At 46.2% G+C, this 16,050-nt stretch overlaps 2 protein-coding genes across 3 annotated transcripts in view; both read left to right on the top strand.

The window, feature by feature from the left end:
* Nucleotides 1-16,050, top strand: part of LOC311610225 (mast cell protease 4-like) — an 87,718-nt gene that overhangs the window by 14,391 nt on the left and 57,277 nt on the right. The gene's annotated exons all lie outside the window — the stretch shown is intronic.
* Nucleotides 11,372-14,762, top strand: LOC311610206 (granzyme B(G,H)-like). Of its 2 annotated transcripts, XM_084861213.1 has the most exons (5): nt 11,393-11,601; nt 12,626-12,773; nt 13,314-13,449; nt 13,633-13,890; nt 14,518-14,762. In XM_084861213.1, the coding sequence occupies exons 1-5, from the start codon at nt 11,541-11,543 to the stop codon at nt 14,707-14,709; spliced, it is 795 nt and encodes a 264-aa protein (XP_084717339.1). In that variant the 5' UTR covers nt 11,393-11,540; the 3' UTR covers nt 14,710-14,762. The 2 variants fall into 2 exon arrangements, with proteins under 2 accessions (XP_084717340.1, XP_084717339.1); XM_084861214.1 differs by lacking the exon at nt 13,633-13,890 and having other exon boundaries at nt 11,372-11,601.

Genomic DNA, 16,050 nt, shown 5'->3' with positions numbered 1-16,050 from the left:
TCAACAAATCAACAAGTGACAAGTGCTGGCGAGGATGCAGAGAAAAAGGAACCCTCATGCACTGCTGGTGGGAATGCAGACTGATGCAACCACTGTGGAGAACAGTATGTAGTTTCCTCAAAAAACTGAAAATGGAACTTCCATTTGACCCAGTAATCCCACTCCTAGGAATATATCCCAAGAAACTAGAAACACCAATCAGAAAGGATGTATGCACCCCTATATTCATAGGAGCACAATTTGCCATAGCTAAGATTTGGAAACAACCTAAATGCCCATCAGCAGATGAGTGGATTAGAAAACTGTTTTACATCTACACAATGAATACTATGCTGCCATAAAAAAAAAAAAGAAGGAATTCTTACCATTGCAGCAGCATGAATGGAAGTGGAGAGCATTATGCTAAGTGAAATAAGCCAGGCAATGAAAGAAAAATACCACATGTTCTCACTCATTTATGGAAAATAAAGATCATTATTACCTGATGAACAAAAAGATAGATAAAGAGGCAGTAAAGCATCAAACAGACTGTGAAATTACAATGGGAAGGCAGGGGAGTTTGGGGAGAGAGGGAAAGGCATCAGCCAAAGGACTTGTATGCATGCATATAAGCACAACCAATGGACACAGACACTGGGGGTGCGGGGATGGAATGAGGGCATGTGACAGGGGTTAGGGAAGGCTGGGGGAAGGTCAATGGGGAGTGAAATGAGATATATGTACTACTATGTGTAATACTTTAAACAATAAAATAGATTTAAAAAAGAATAATTTTCTTCTCCATCAGCTTCTCTAAGAAGTTTGAAAATTGCATCCAAAGTAAGGGAAAATCGATGCTAGTAGGAGGACTTAATAGAGAGAGAAGAGATTGAGCTTGTGATCTGAGACCCTGTCAATTGAGCATTAAAGTTTAGTCCTTAGCATCCAGCTGAAGCAGAAAGGGAAGGGTCAGCTCTCCCGCACTAGAGAGCTGCACTCAGAGTCACCAGGACTTAGAGATCTGAGCGGGTCACAATGGATAGAGCATCGGTCTGCGGACTGAAAGGTCCCAGGTTCGATTCCGGTCAAGGGCATGTGCCTTGGTTGCGGGCACATATCTCCAGTAGGGGGTGTGCAAGAGGCAGATGATTCTCTCTCATCGATGTTTCTAACTCTCTATCCCTCTCTCTTCCTCTCTATAAAAAAATCAAGAAAATATATAAAAACAGTATTCTTAAAAAGAAGAAAAGGCATCATAAACCTTGATTAAACTGAGGGTAGGCCAGGAGAGAATACTATGAGAAGAAAATGTTTCAATGGACAGATATCCAGGAAGTTTATCTTGTTTCTAATTTCTGAGATGACTCTCTGAGCATAACTTATAGCCTGAGATAAAAGAAGAAAAATATCCCAAATTCTACTCCCCTGCTCTGGCCTTTTCTGACTCCTATAGAAACAGAGCCTGAAGCAAGGATTGCAGTGGCAATGATTTGTTTAGGAGGTGCAAGCCCAGGCAGTGACATGGAGGACAAAGAATGGGTCAAGGTCAGACGCAGTGCATAAAATAGTGATATTACCCCAGTTGGCCACTGTTTCACAGCAAGTTGCTAAGAGACAAGGCAAGTGGCTCAGCAAGTTTGGTCACTCAGCATATGGGACTTCTCCAGAGCCACTGTGAGGAATGTCACAGGAAGGGGAGAGCATTCAGTGTCTGAGACACAAATCTGAATGTATTGCTTGCTAAGTAGGAGAGAGTTGTACTTGTGAAGAAAAGTGTCTCTAAACCCAGCAAGATCTAAATGTATATAGGATCTGGGAAATGGGAAATCCAGAATTTCGTGGAGTTTTAGAAGCGGGAATGTTTGGGAATTGGCTGAATTTTAACTGTGGGATTATGGGAGATCATAGCTGTTTGGCTGCTGTCATCTTATCCCTCAATGAAGGGGCAACTAGAAGAGAGAGAGAGAGAGAGAGAGAGAGAGAGAGAGAGAGAGAGAGAGAGAGAGAGAGAGAGAGAGAGAAGAGGAGAGAGAGAGAGAGAGAGAGAGAGAGAGAGAGAGAGAGAGAGAGAGAGAGAGAGAGAGAGAGAGAGAAGCCCAACTTGTTTAGTCATAAAAATGGGATTTGGAGCCTCGGCAGGTGGCTCAGTTAGTTGGAGTATCGCCTGGTACACCAAAATGTTAGTAGGTTGGATTCCTGGTCAGGGGAAATATGTAAGTTGCTGGTTCAATCCCCAGTAGGGTCATTTAAGGGAGGCAATCGATCAATGTTTTTCTTTCACATCTCTCTCTCTCTCTCTCTCTCTCTCTCTCTCTCTCTCTCTCTCTCTCTCTCTCTTTCTCTCTCTCTCCATCTCCCTTCCCCTTCTTCCTTCCCTCCTTCCCTCCTATTCCTCTTTCTCTCTCAAATCACGAAATATATCCTTCAGGACTTTCAAAAGGGAAATGCAGCTCTGACCTGTGTGCTGAGTGGTTAGTAAGTCTGCACTGCACCAAATGGTCATGGGTTCAATTCCCAGTCAAGAGCAGGTAAGGACAGTATTTGAGTTGCAGGTCAACCCCCATTTCTTGTCAGCATGGGTGCAGGAGGCAACCAATCAATGTGTCTCTCTCACATCAATGTTTCTCTCCTCACTCCTCTGTCTCTCTCTGTCTCTCTCTGTCTCTCTCTGTCTCTCTCTGTCTCTCTCTCTCTCTCTCTCTCACACACACACACACACACACACACACTTCCTCCCTCCTTCCATTCCACTCTCTCTGAAAATCAATAGAAAAAAATATCCTCATGTGAGATTACCAACAAAAAGGGGGGTTAGGGTTAGGGTTAGGGTTAGGGTTAGGGTTAGGGTTAGGGTTAGGGTTAGGGTTAGGGTTAGGGTTGACCTGGAACTTAGCTCTGCACAGTAGTGATAAGGCAAAAACCTTTCCTAGTGAGAGGACCAAGAAGAAATTATTAACAGGTAACATCCAAAAATAACATCTTCCTTTTCAGTTTTTCGAAAAAATTAATAGATCCTTTGAGCCCAAACAGCTATCCCCATGCTGGCCCCATAAATGTCTGACTCTGTCTAAAGCATGGGGAAGAAAACAAAGCTTTTTCACTGTCCAGTTCAGTGAGGGGTCATCACAACAACCTCTCTCCCACCTGGACCCCCCATGGAACAGCAATTTGCAGGAGAGCCTATCAGGGCAAAACTGCAGCTTGGCCTCAGGGCCCTGATGATCTCCCCTGGACAAGAGAACCCTAGGTCTCCAAACACAGGGCAGACATCAGAGTTAGAGGACCTTGTCCAGGGACCTTGGATTAAAGGCAGAAAAGTGCCCATAGACCTGCACACCCTCTCCATCTCTGCCCAGCCCTGGATTCCCCTCGGATCTATTCCTCATCACCTCCCTCTTTCATTTGTAGTTTTATTTATTTATTTATTTGTTTGTTTGTTTATTTTATTTTTTTTACAGAGAGAAAGAGAGAAGGAGAGAGAGTTAGAAACATCGATGAGACAGAATCATCGATCGGCTGTCTCTTGCACACCCCCTACTGGGGATGTGCCCACAACCAAGGTGCATGCCCTTGACCAGAATCGAACCAGGGACCTTTCAGTCCACAGTCTGACTCTCTATCCATTGAGCCAAACCGGTTTCGGCATCCCTCTTTCATTTGTGTAGACGTCCCTGAAAGGATCACATTTTGGATCATTTCTAAACACAAGCTTCACAAGAGGTATCACAGTTTGTGTGTAGGGCATGTGGAAAGAAGGGATTTTTAACTTTCTCCTGGAAAACATGGAAACGTTGTGTTCTTTCTAGATGAGGGCTCCATTAAATAATTTTTGTAGCTAATGTAGTCTTTTTTTTTTTAATCCTCACCTGAGAATCTACACCAATAAAAGAGAAAGATACAAATTGATCATACCTCAGTGATGACCCATCAGCCAAACAGAAGTGAGTATGCAAATTAACCCAACAAAGATGGCATGTTAATTTGTATACACAGGCACCAAGCAGCCAGGAGATGGGTGCCAAGCCCTCAGCCTCTCAGGACTATCGCTCCCAGGGAGGCGAGAGCGGCAGTGCCAAGCCCTGCCCACAGGGCCCTGGGACCATTGTAGGCTATGGGGTTGCTGAGACCCAGGCTAGGCCTCTGGCCACAGATCCACAGCTTCATGGAGACTGTCTCTACCAGGCTGCCTGGAGGCCTTGTGGCTGGTACGGATGGTGCCCATTCAAGATGTGACACAGAGAGGAGGTATGCGAGGGAATCCAGAGAATGGGATATGGGAGCAAGATGCACTTACTTTGGGCTTTGTCTTTCTTGGTCTTGGTCCTTTGCTTTTGGGCCTGGAGTGCAAGCACTGCAGTAGAGAGGAATGGATGGAGGCAGAATGTAGAAGAAGGGAGATGACCTAGGTGAAGGTGGATACCTAACAGAGACACGAGGCCTGACTGATCTCTGTCCCTCTATGAGGACACCCCACACAGCCGCTGCCTTCACCAGCAGACTCTGGGTCACATCTGCAAATGCTACTGCAAACTCTAACATTCTGGGCAAAGAACTGACCCTGTGCCCCTCTGGGTACCAGGTTTGCTGTCATCAATGCCATAGATCAAAGCAAAAACCTGGAGAGGTGAGGTGCACTGGAGGGGGCCCCGGCAGGGGCAGGGGCCTGAGGGCAGGGATCTGCCTCCCCTGTAGAGAGAGAGGTTCTGCAGTGGCTCCAAGATGCTGGTGGGCCTGGTGGGGGATCAATGGGCATGAAAGGACACCCAGGCAGAAGGACAAGGAACCACAGCCCTTAGGCGCAGATTGAGGGGTGGTACCACCTCAGTGGAGGGGTGCCACACTGCAGGGTACCTGATGGAACCACACAATTCAGAGAAGCTACAGGTTCTAATCAGCTAACCAGGCCTCACCCAGGTGGCCTTCGCACTTCAGAGGCAGTGACTCCTGCTCCTCCCTCTGCCCAAAAGCAAGTGCACTCGGACCACCTATTCCGGAGAAGGGGGGAGCAGTAAAGAAAGTGGGCGGGGGACCAGGGAGAGGAAAGAATATGGGGCATCCACATGAAGAGGTGCTTGAGAAGAGGCTCAGAAGCCTGATGGGAAGGTTTGTTCTGTTTGTCCAGCGGCTGTCCCTTAGGAAGGCCAGAGAGCATGGTTCTGAGGGCTCCCTGGGTGCTGAGTCAAGATCCACAGCCAACTCAGTTTCCTGGTCTGTAAAATGGATTAAGCGTGTCCCAGTGCCTTCACTGAGCTTTGATGGCCAATTGAGATACTATATAAGGAAAATGAGGGAAGAAGTGAGAAAGAAAATAAATGAACAACACAAAAGAAAGACTGGAAGGAACCTGCAAACCCATTGTCACTTAGAGAGGGAATATAGTCAATAGTGTTGTAATGATGGTATGTTGCCAGGTGGGTACTGGAAATATTGGGGAACTTTGTAAAGTATATGATTGTCTAAGCACTATTCTGTAACTAATATAAAACCTGAACATGATACAAAATAATATTGAATGTAAAGAAATGAAAATAGAATTGAAATTTTTATAAATTTCAAAGTTTAAATATAGGTTGTAAAGTAAGAAAGGGGGAAAATAAGAATGGGGTTTTCATTTTACCACTGTATTGTCTTTTTAGTATATGAAAGAGACAGTTGTCTTTATATGCTGCTTTTACACTTTTCTAAGTCACTATCTCATTTGAATTTCAGGGCAACTTAAAGATAAGATAATTATTCCCCCAACTATTCATAGAAGGGAAATCTTGGTGTCTGGCCCCAATGATTTAATCTTCAAGCCCTTATTGTAAAGCAAGGCTGGTGAAATTTTCTGTGAAGTGTCATATCTATACTAATAAAAGCCTTGGGGGTGATCAAGACAGCAGGGGAGGTCAGTTGGGGGCAATCAGGCTGGCAGAGGAGCAGTTAGGTGTCAATCAGGCTGGCAAGGGGGCAGTTAAGGGACAATCAGGCAGGTAGGCAAGCAGTTAGGAGCCCGTGGTCCCAGATTGTGAGAGAAATGTCCAAGCAGTCAGACATCCACCCAAGGGTCCCAGATTAAAGAGAGCGTAGACCAGGCTGAGGGACACGTCCCCTCTGTGCATGAATTTTGTGCACTGGGCCACTAGTATGTTAATGGTTTTAGAGAGAGATGAATGGGGTGAGGGAAGAGAGAGAGAGAAACACCTAGCAGTTGCTTCTGTGATTTTAGGGAAGATGGAACCCTCAACCTAGGTTTGGGTCCTGACCAGGAATGGAACCCACCACCCTTTGATGTATGAGTCAATACTCTAATCAACTGAGCAACCCTGCCAGGGTTATACAGAAATGTTTATTATATTAAGGATATTATTTCCCCTTTTGATCTGCCAAAAGGTTATGTTTGTTATCATGTGTGAATGTTGAATTTTTTTTCTTTATTGATTAAGGTTTTACATATGAGTCCTTATCCCCCCAGTGAATGTTGAATTTTAACAAATGTTTATTGAGATAAGTTTCCTCTCTTACATCTCCCTTATTGAGATAATAAGATTTTTCTCCAATTTGTGTAGCAAAATATGTTACTTGACCTTCCTAAAGTAAAATGATATCTACATCCTTAGTATAAACCTAACTTGGTCATATTGTATTAACTTTTCCTATATTGATGGGCTAATTTTGACAGTTGATACTTTGTGTAGGCTGTGATTATAAATTATCATGAGATTGGGCTGTAAATTTCCTTTCTTATTCTGTTGTTTGAATCAAGGTTACACCAGCCTTATAAAATGAAACAGTGTTCCTTTTTTTTCTTTTCTGCAAGACGTTGTAGCTGAAATGTTTTCCTTTTTGAATTTCAGTAGAAATTAACAGTAGAGCCATCAAGGTCAGTTCTCTGTGTGGAAAATTATGGATTGCTAATGCAATTTCATTGATGGTTCTAGTGCTACCTAAGTTTGCAAATTTTTCCTGTATAGGTGCTAATCAGTGATGTTTCTGTTTTGACTAAATTTTAAATGTATTAGTATAAGTTTTTTATAATATTCTTGGCTTAGCTTTAAATGGCCTATTCCCTTATTAGTTCCTCATAATAAATATTTGCACCTTCTCTCTTTTTTCTTGATTGTATTCTCCTGACGTTTGTCAATTTTATTAGCCTTTTCAAATAACCTTTGCTTTACTAAAACTCTCTGTTGTATGTTTACTTACTTCATTAACTTCAACTACCTCTTATTACTTCTTCCTCTGACTTATCTGCTAGCATAGTAAATCCTCCTGCCACAGCTCCACTAGTAAATGGCTCTCTGAGGCCCAGAGGTCACTGCAATGCCTGAGTTCTGGGCAGATTCTGAAGGGCTGGCTGGAATGCTCCAGCTCTTCTGCTTTGTTCACATCTGGCTCCAGTGTGGCTTCCTGGTATTTGGTTAAACACAGAGGAACTTACCAGCAGGGGAATATCTATAACTAGGAGATGTCATACCAAGACTCAGGGACAGATGGGGCTGTAACACAAGCATCTGTAGGTGTGAATTAGATTTTCCAAACACAACACTGCTACATCTGCCCTGAACTGAGAAATAGACAGAAAGAAAGACCCACCAGGTTTTCAGTCATATATTAGAGGTTCTGGTAAATGACTCAGTAGCATCCCTCTTCCCTATCCCAAAACAAACCATTGGTCACATCACATATAGACATGGCAAGAAATTGCACACTCTGAGTGAGATGGGAAGACAAAGAACCCATTCACTCCAGAAGATGAGGTATGACCTTCAAGCCTTGAGGGAACTAAATGTTTTGTGGGAAAGAAATGGCCTTGATGGGCAAAGTTCCTGGGGAGATAAAGGTCCTCAAGTGGGGAATGGGGGTTGGAGGGAGTAGGTGTTGTGATCCAAAGTCACATCAAAGGCAACATCACTACTCAGAACATGGCTCCATTCCAATTCTCTCCCGCCCAGAAAAACAGTCAGCACCAATTGATTTGTTATACTCACTCCAGATTGGTGAGGATGAGCACACTGTCTTCACCCGAGCTCATTTCTCCTCCCCTTTTCTCTGTAGTCCTCTCTATTCATCGCCCCAGACATTTGCTCACTCCTGAGTTTTACTGAATTATCCCCAACCCAACATTCAAGCCTTGCTCTTTGTTGCTAGCTGGCCATAGGAAAAATTAGAGTGTTCTAGTAGATACCAAAAGTCTAGAAACAAACAAATATCTATTGAAGATAAAGAGATAAATTAGGATATATACACACAAACACAAAGAATACTATTTAGCCATAAAATAATACTGATATGTGTGACAGCTTGGATGAATCTCAAAGCCATCATGCTAAGTGAAAGAAGCCAATCACAACACTCACATATTACATGATCCCTTTCATATTAAATATCCAGAATATGCAAATCCATCAGAGATAGGAATGAGACTAGTAGCTGCCAGAGGTCAGGGTGGGGTGTTGCTGGTAGAGTGAGAATGGAAAGTGATTAAGTACCAATTAATTTGTGGGTACACACAACTTCATGGATATAAACAAAATGTTCTGCTGGGGTCATGAGAAAGCTTTGACACTAGAGAGTGGTGGTAGTTGGACATTTAAATACTACTGAATTGTACACTTTCAAATAGTTAATTTTATGTTATGTGAAGTTCACCTTAATATTCAATAAACATAATATTAAGTTTAACATAATTCTCTTTTAGTTTTTTTTTTTAATATATTTTATTGATTTTTTACAGAGAGGAAGGGAGAGAGATAGAGAGCTAGAAACATCGATGAGAGAGAAACACCGACCAGCTGCCTCTTGCACACCCCCTACCGGGGATGTGCCTGCAACCAATGTACATGCCCTTGACCGGAATCGAACCTGGGACCTTTCAGTCCACAGACCGACGCTCTACCACTGAGCCAAACCGGCTTCGGCCTCTTTTAGTTTTTTAAAATGCAGATATACATTAGAGTAAAATGCTAGTGTGTTAGTTCATAACTCAATACAGAAAAGATGATTATCAATGAAGAATCTGAAATCAGGTCATTTTGATTATTTTCTCTATGATTAAATTGTTTTTAAATTTTTCCAATAACTTCAAAAGTTAACTGCATGTTAAAATTTTTAATAACTAGGAAGCAGAAGCTACAGTGGAATTGAATAATAGATTTTTTAAAACATGGAGAAAATTCTTACAGCATAGGGTTAAGATAAAAGAAAGTGGTCTTGTATACATAACATAAATATAACAGTTTATATATAACATAATCCCAAGTACTTAAAATGCATGTCTTATGGTAACACTCTATGGGGGAGGTGGGTTGGGCAAATGAGTGATATTTTTCTTTTTTACTTTCCAAATTTTCCTTGTTTTATAAATCAAACTACTGCTTTATAAAATTAATCATTTTATATTATATGAACATTAATCTATAATAATAAAAGCATATTATGCTAATTAGACCAGAGAGCCCAATGACCTAGAGGAAAATCTGGATGAAGCCAGGGCTGTGAGGGCCAAGGCAACCACCACAGCTACAAGGGTCGAGCCCCTTGCATAAATTTTGTGCATTGGTCCTCTAGTACTATGTAATAAAGATGTAATAGCAAATTGATCCTCACACCCTTGCACAAGATGGCCACCCCCATGCAGTCAAAGATGGCCACCACAAGATGGCCAGCAGGGGAGGGTAGTTATGGGCAATCAGGCCAGCAGGGGAGAGTAGTTGGGGGCAACCAGTAAGCAGGGGAGGACAGTTTGGGGTGACCAGGCCAGCAGAGGAGGGCAGTTAGGGGTAACCAGGCCAGCAGGGGAGGGCAGTAAGGGGTGACCAGGCCAGCAGGGGGTTTAGTGAGGAATAACCAAATGACTGAACAAGTAGGCTGCATGGGGTGACCAGGCTGGCAGGGGGTTAGTGAGGGACAACCGAACAACTGAACTTGCAGGCTGCATGGGGCAACCAGGCCAGTAGGGGTGGCAGTGAGGGGCAACTAGGCTGGGGTGGGAGGCAGTTGGGGGCAATTATGCCAGCAGGGGGAGACAGTTAGGGGTGACCAGGCCTGCAGAGAGGGGCAGTTGGGGTGACCAGTCCTGTGGTTGGAGGAGGGGGGCATTTAGGAATGACCAGGCCAGCAGGGAGAGTGATTAGGAGCCAGCGGTCCAGGATTGTGAGACAGATATCCCCCAAGGAGTCTCGGATTGGAGAGGGTACAAGCTGGGCTGAGGGAACTCCCCCCAACCTCAATGCACAAATTGCATGCATCATGTCTCTAGCTTGTAAATAAAACCCTTCGGGAGGACACTGTGATGATGAATGGGTTGCTATGTAGATTTGGTAGATGGTGGTGGATACTCTGTTCCTCCCCTGTGCATCACTCTACCATGGCCCTTCCCACTCAGTACTCTGCTCCCTGATGTTTCTGTCTCCCCCATCTGATGGTCAGCTCTTTCTAAAGCAGTGATTTTCAACCAGTGTGCCACAAGAACTTTTAAAACATGCAATACCAGACAATTTAGTCAGGAGCACTAACCTATTTTCCCTTAGATCATCAAATTAAAAAATGACAACGGCCCAGCTGTTGTGGCTCAGTGACTGAGCATAGACCTATGAACCAAGAGGCCACAGTTCAATTCCTGGTCAGGGAGCAAACTTAGGTATCAGGCTCCATCCCCAGTGTGGAGCATGCAGGAGGCAGCCAGTCAAGGATTCTTTCTCATCATTAATGTTTCATTTCTCTATCTTCTTTCCTCTCGAAAATCAATAAAAATTATATTTTAAAAAATTACAACAGCCAACACAACAATAGTCATCTGGTATGAATGCCCTTTGTGGAACCATAAATATATGTTATACAATAGAATTGAATTTATTGGTCACGGTGCGTAATATAGTGTCTAATTGTTTAATTCTTGGTACCAGAGGTACTTAACTACAAGTATAGGCACCTAATTTTTTTAAGTCACTTTGGAGCAAACAGCATTTTGCAAAACAATCAAAAGTATACCTATTTTTTGTAAGATATACAAAATATATATGTTTTAGTGTACCACAGAATTTTAGTAGTTTATGTGCCATGAGAATAAAAAGCTTGAAAATCAGTGCTCTAAAAACAGGAGACATATCTCCACTCTGATTGTCCACTGGATAGAGAAGGACCTAAACAGACACGAGCAAAAGAAATTACCCTGATGGACTTAGTTGCATGGAGATAAGGCACTGGGGGTTCTATCACTGAGGACTCGGGTTTCTGGGCACCAGTACCTCCACTGATCAACACCACATACCACAGGCCCCACCTTGTGCCCTTGGGTTTCTGTTTGGGGCTGGAGTTGACTCTAATATCTGCTCTGAGTCATCAGCTGTGGGTACTGATGTGGTAGCTGCATGCTTCTCACACAATCACCCAGAGACCATCATCAGGCAGGAGGCCTGGGGGTGGAGATGCTTCACAGAAAGCCTTCTGAGATTAAGCACTGCAAAATCAGAGGGGGACTCAGGTCACAGAGCCCACCCACACCTCCTTCCTCTTCTGGGCGCTAACAGACAGCACAGAGAAACAGCAGCAGCTCCCACCTGAGCAGCCTTCCTGGGAAGATGCAGCCACCCCTGCTCGTGTGCCTACTGGCCTTTTTCCTACTCCCCGGGGCGGAGGCAGGTGAGTGACCATCCCCACCCTCACAGGCACAACCCATCCCACAGTGGGCACAGACCTGCTGGCCCTTCTGCACATCCCAGATCCAGCTCTCCACCAGAAATGCTCTGAACCCCAGATCCAATCCCATCTCAGACCCACACACATGAGCTGGATGAGCCACAGGCAGAAATGACAGGGCAGAAGCCTATTCTCAAGAAAAGCCAGTGGGCACAATGTCCTCTCCAGTCCTACCTGTGCCTTGTGGAGAGTGGAACTTCCTAGAAGTACATGGCAGAGGCTGGGAAACTGCAGAGGGCAGAGCACTCCTGGCTTCCATGCCTGTGATGAGACAGGTGCTGTCCTCAGGGTCTGCTTAGGAGAGAAGCCCAGAGCTCAGCACTCCACAGTTGGTAGGGTCACCATCCCCATAAGACTCCTACTTCCTCTGCTCCATCTGAAGGTTCCTCAGTCCCTTTCTCAAACTCTGATTTTCTTCCCAGGCCTTTAGCAGTTTCTTTAAAGGATGAGCCAGTGAGGATGGCAGCCCCAAACTTGTCTGTTTTCCAGAATCCCAGAGCACTGTCCTTACCAACCCTCCTCCAGAGGCCCATTGGGGGTTATTCCTTCCAGGCAGTTAACAAACACTGGCAACTCCCCACCTGTCAGGCCCTAGGACAGCTCTGCAACATCTAGATCCCTAAGCCTAAGTCCTGGATACTGCAAAGCACACTTCCCTGGACGTCACAGCACCTCAGAAGCTCACCCAACACCAAGCAAAGTCAGGAGAGGAATTTTCAGGATGCTTCAGACCTTCTCTGTTCCTAAGACCTATATTCTCACCTGCAATTATGTGGCAGGCCAAGTCACAGACCCAGCCTGTTACTCTTCCCTTTTCCAGACTAGAAAGTTGAGTCTCCCCCATACCCGAACTCCCTCCCAGCTTGAGGCCATCCTAGGCTCCCAAGTGCCCAGCGCATGAGCATCAAACAGATGCTTGCCTGATGGACTCCGGGGAGCACTCAAGTAAAACAGAATTTTCCTTCAGGGGAGATCATCGGGGGACATGAAGCTGAGCCCCACTCCCTGCCCTACATGGCCTACCTTCACATTAAAGATGAAGAGGAGGAATCCTGGTGTGGCGGTGTCCTTGTGGGAGACAACTTTGTCCTGACAGCTGCTCACTGCAATGGAAGGTGAGAGGCTGCAGCCAGGCTACACCTCCTAAGACCCAGGGCAGCTCCCCAGTTTCCTGGTAACTCAAGCCCATGAGAACTCACCAGAGGAGCCATCAGAGATCATGACTGAGCAATGAGAGCCTGAGAAATGGGGCAGGTAAGCTTTGGGTCCTGAGAGTCAGAAGTGACAGCAAGTAACACCATGGAGAAGAGAAGTACCACACTCGGCAAATACAGCAGCGGTGGATCATGAGCACATGCATTAGGTCAAAATGGAAATGCAAGCAATTTCATGACATTTCCTGAGGGAAAAAGAGAGCTCCCACAAGCCCTACTCTGTGTGTCAGTGGGAACCAGAGTCACTCAACCCCTAGACCCTATGAACTGATATCCCTAGTCTGTAGCCCTGCTCTGCCCAGATGCCACTTGCCCTTCATGGCTCCTGGGATGATCTGCTGTGACTCTACCTACCCTCCCAGGCCTCACACACACACACACACACACACACACACACACACACACACACATGCACACTCATCCACTCTGTTCTATTTACAGGTTAATCATTGTCACCCTGGGGGCCCACAACATCACAAAGCAGGAGAAGACCCAACAGGTCATCCTGGTGAAAAGAGCCATCCCGCACCCAAACTATAATGAGAGGAAAATCTCCTCTGACATCATGTTACTGCAGGTGAGGAAACCTCGTGCTGCTCTTGCAGCTCTGGGATCTCATTGTATCTCCTCTCTCTGTGAATTGTTCCTTTCTTTCCTCCCATTCTGGCCACCTGACCAGTCCTAGTGACTCAAGGGTCTCTAGGTGTCCAGGCTCAGAGACCACTAGCTGACCTGGACTCCCTTGCCTCTTCCCCATCAGCTGGAGAGAAACGTCAAGCAAACTTATGCTGTGAAGCCCCTCCAACTGCCCAGGGTCAAGGACCTGCCAAGTCCAGGAGATAACTGCATTGTGGCCGGCTGGGGGGAGGTCACAAGTGAGGGTCCTTCCTCAGACACTCTGCAGGAGGTAGAGCTGACCCTCCAGAAGGATTTGAAGTGTAAAAGGCATTTTAACCATTACAACAAGAACATTCAACTGTGTGTGGGGAACCCAAGAGAAAATAAGGCTTCCCTTCAGGTGATGCTGAACATCTGCCCAGTTTGGTACTGGGTGATGGGTGTTAGGGTAGATTCAGGACCTGGGGACCCAGGCAGGGCAGTGAAATCCTTCTCACTGTAGGTTGTGATCTTTCTCCCTGGAAAGAAAAGGAGGAGCCACCAGAGCAGAGAGAAATAGGATCTCCAAGAGCATACACAGGCCTCTGGTCACTCCAAACACAATTCTCCACCCAGGGGCGGGGGCGGGGGCGGGGGGATTTGTAACACTCTGGAAAGCTGGGGCAATGCAGTTAGATCACTATTCCCTGGGTGTGCAGAAATTATACCTGGTGGCTCCTCAGAGCTGGTAAATAGTGTCAGCCCCACCTGCCTGTCTCAGGTCCTTACACAGTAGACTGCAGCCACAGCCCTGCAGCACCTTCACAGCCATAGGATTGGGGTCCTGGGGGAGCAGAGGGAGCCACTACTACCTGTGTAAAGTGAAGCAGTGACAATGTCCAGACTGAGGGGACTACTGGGGACCTGCCTGCATGCTTTTCTCCAAGGTGGAAACCATGCTAGGCAGCCTTATCTGAGAGGGACTTGGGGTGGCAAGGAGGGCAGGGCAAGAAGAACTGGCTCAGACCTTTCCTCTCTCTTTCCACAGGGGGACTCTGGGGGACCGCTCCTGTGTAAAAATGAGATCCAGGGCATTGTCTCCTATGGAAGCGAGGATGGGAAACCACCAGAAGTCTACACCAAAGTCGCCAGTTTCCTTCCCTGGATAAGAGAAACCATGAGAAAACTCGAACTGCAGGACCCAGATGTCTTCTCTGGAAGTAATCCAGGATCACACTGACCACTGACAGGAGGGAGGTGGTGCCAGCAACTGAATAAATGTCTCTCAGCTGAAGGAAGAGCTGGATTGTTGTTTATTCTTTGACCCTCATTCTGTGCTCAGAAGGCCAATAGCACAATTCTTTGTTCTATATCCCCCTCTTCCCCTCCCCGCCACCCCAAACCTCATGCAAAGCAGTTACCAGCTCCTTCTTGGCCAAACCTGCACTTGCAGGGCCCACCCTTCTGCACCATTAGGAGAAAACATGAATCTCTCAGGTCCTGGCCTAGGTGTGAAGATCTTACTTCTTCCTCTGTGTTATGTGCTGAGAGGAAAGGACTAGCACTGTGGGTGCTGGGCACCAAGCAGGCACAGCCTGGGCTGCAGCTCAGGAAGCCCCACCACACTGGGGAGAGGAGGGCCTTCCTGAGCAGGACATTGTTCTCCCACAGCCAGGGAGTGGCAGGTTTTGGAAGCCTGGGGGATGGTGAGGAGAGATGGAGTGGAGGAAGCAGGGGAAACCCTGAGAAGCTCTTCATTCCCTCCTGGGCTGAATTTCTCTCCCTCCCCTTTTCTGCCCTCCTCTGAGCTCAGGGCCTAGCTTGGCCTCCAGTCTCCTTCTTCCCATTCCTGCTGACCATTGAACATCCTCAGAGTCCACCAACCCCTGCACCCCACAGACCACACTGGTCTGAGCTCCTTGCTCTCCCATATCCCCCCCACCTAGGACACCCAGAGTGTCCAGGTTCCAGCAGGGCCTGGTCACTGAGTTGCCACCCAGCTTATGCCCTGGCACAGGGTGACCGGGGGACCAGACCTGTGCTGGCCCCTTGAAGGGCACTGGAGGACAGGGTGGCAGGGTGTCTGCAGAACACCTGGCCCCATATCTCACTCTCACATCCAGCCCAGGGTCCCTACCATGTGCTCAGAGTCCACTGACTGCTGTCACTCAGGAGCCTGAGTCCCCTGCAGCCTGTTCCTCACTGCTGGCCCCAAGGCTCAGGCTGCGGCGAGGGAGGCCACATGGGCTCCACCTGCCTTTTGAGTTAGAAAGGGCTGCTATCCGCAGTAGAACTAGAAAGCACAGTTTTTCCATCCATCAGTGAACAAATTCTGTGAATAAGTGCCAGGCATTGGGAATGTACAGTGAACATAATACAGGTTCTGACACCTGAACACGAGTGAAGCTGACAGTGTTGATTTCTATCTGAATGGAATTTCCTCTCCCTCCTTCACAGGAACCCACAGAGCCCAGAGCCCACAGGAGTATTTGTGTTTTATTTTTATTGCTCATTACACTCTGTTTTAATTGTTTTAATCACTTGGGTCTCTAGAACAGCAAGCAGCATGCGGGGTTTGGAA

Source organism: Pipistrellus hanaki, assembly GCF_964339955.1.
Source record: "Pipistrellus hanaki genome assembly, chromosome: 1".
NCBI classification, from domain to species: domain Eukaryota; kingdom Metazoa; phylum Chordata; class Mammalia; order Chiroptera; family Vespertilionidae; genus Pipistrellus; species Pipistrellus hanaki.
This window is presented reverse-complemented; position numbering and strand designations above follow the sequence as displayed.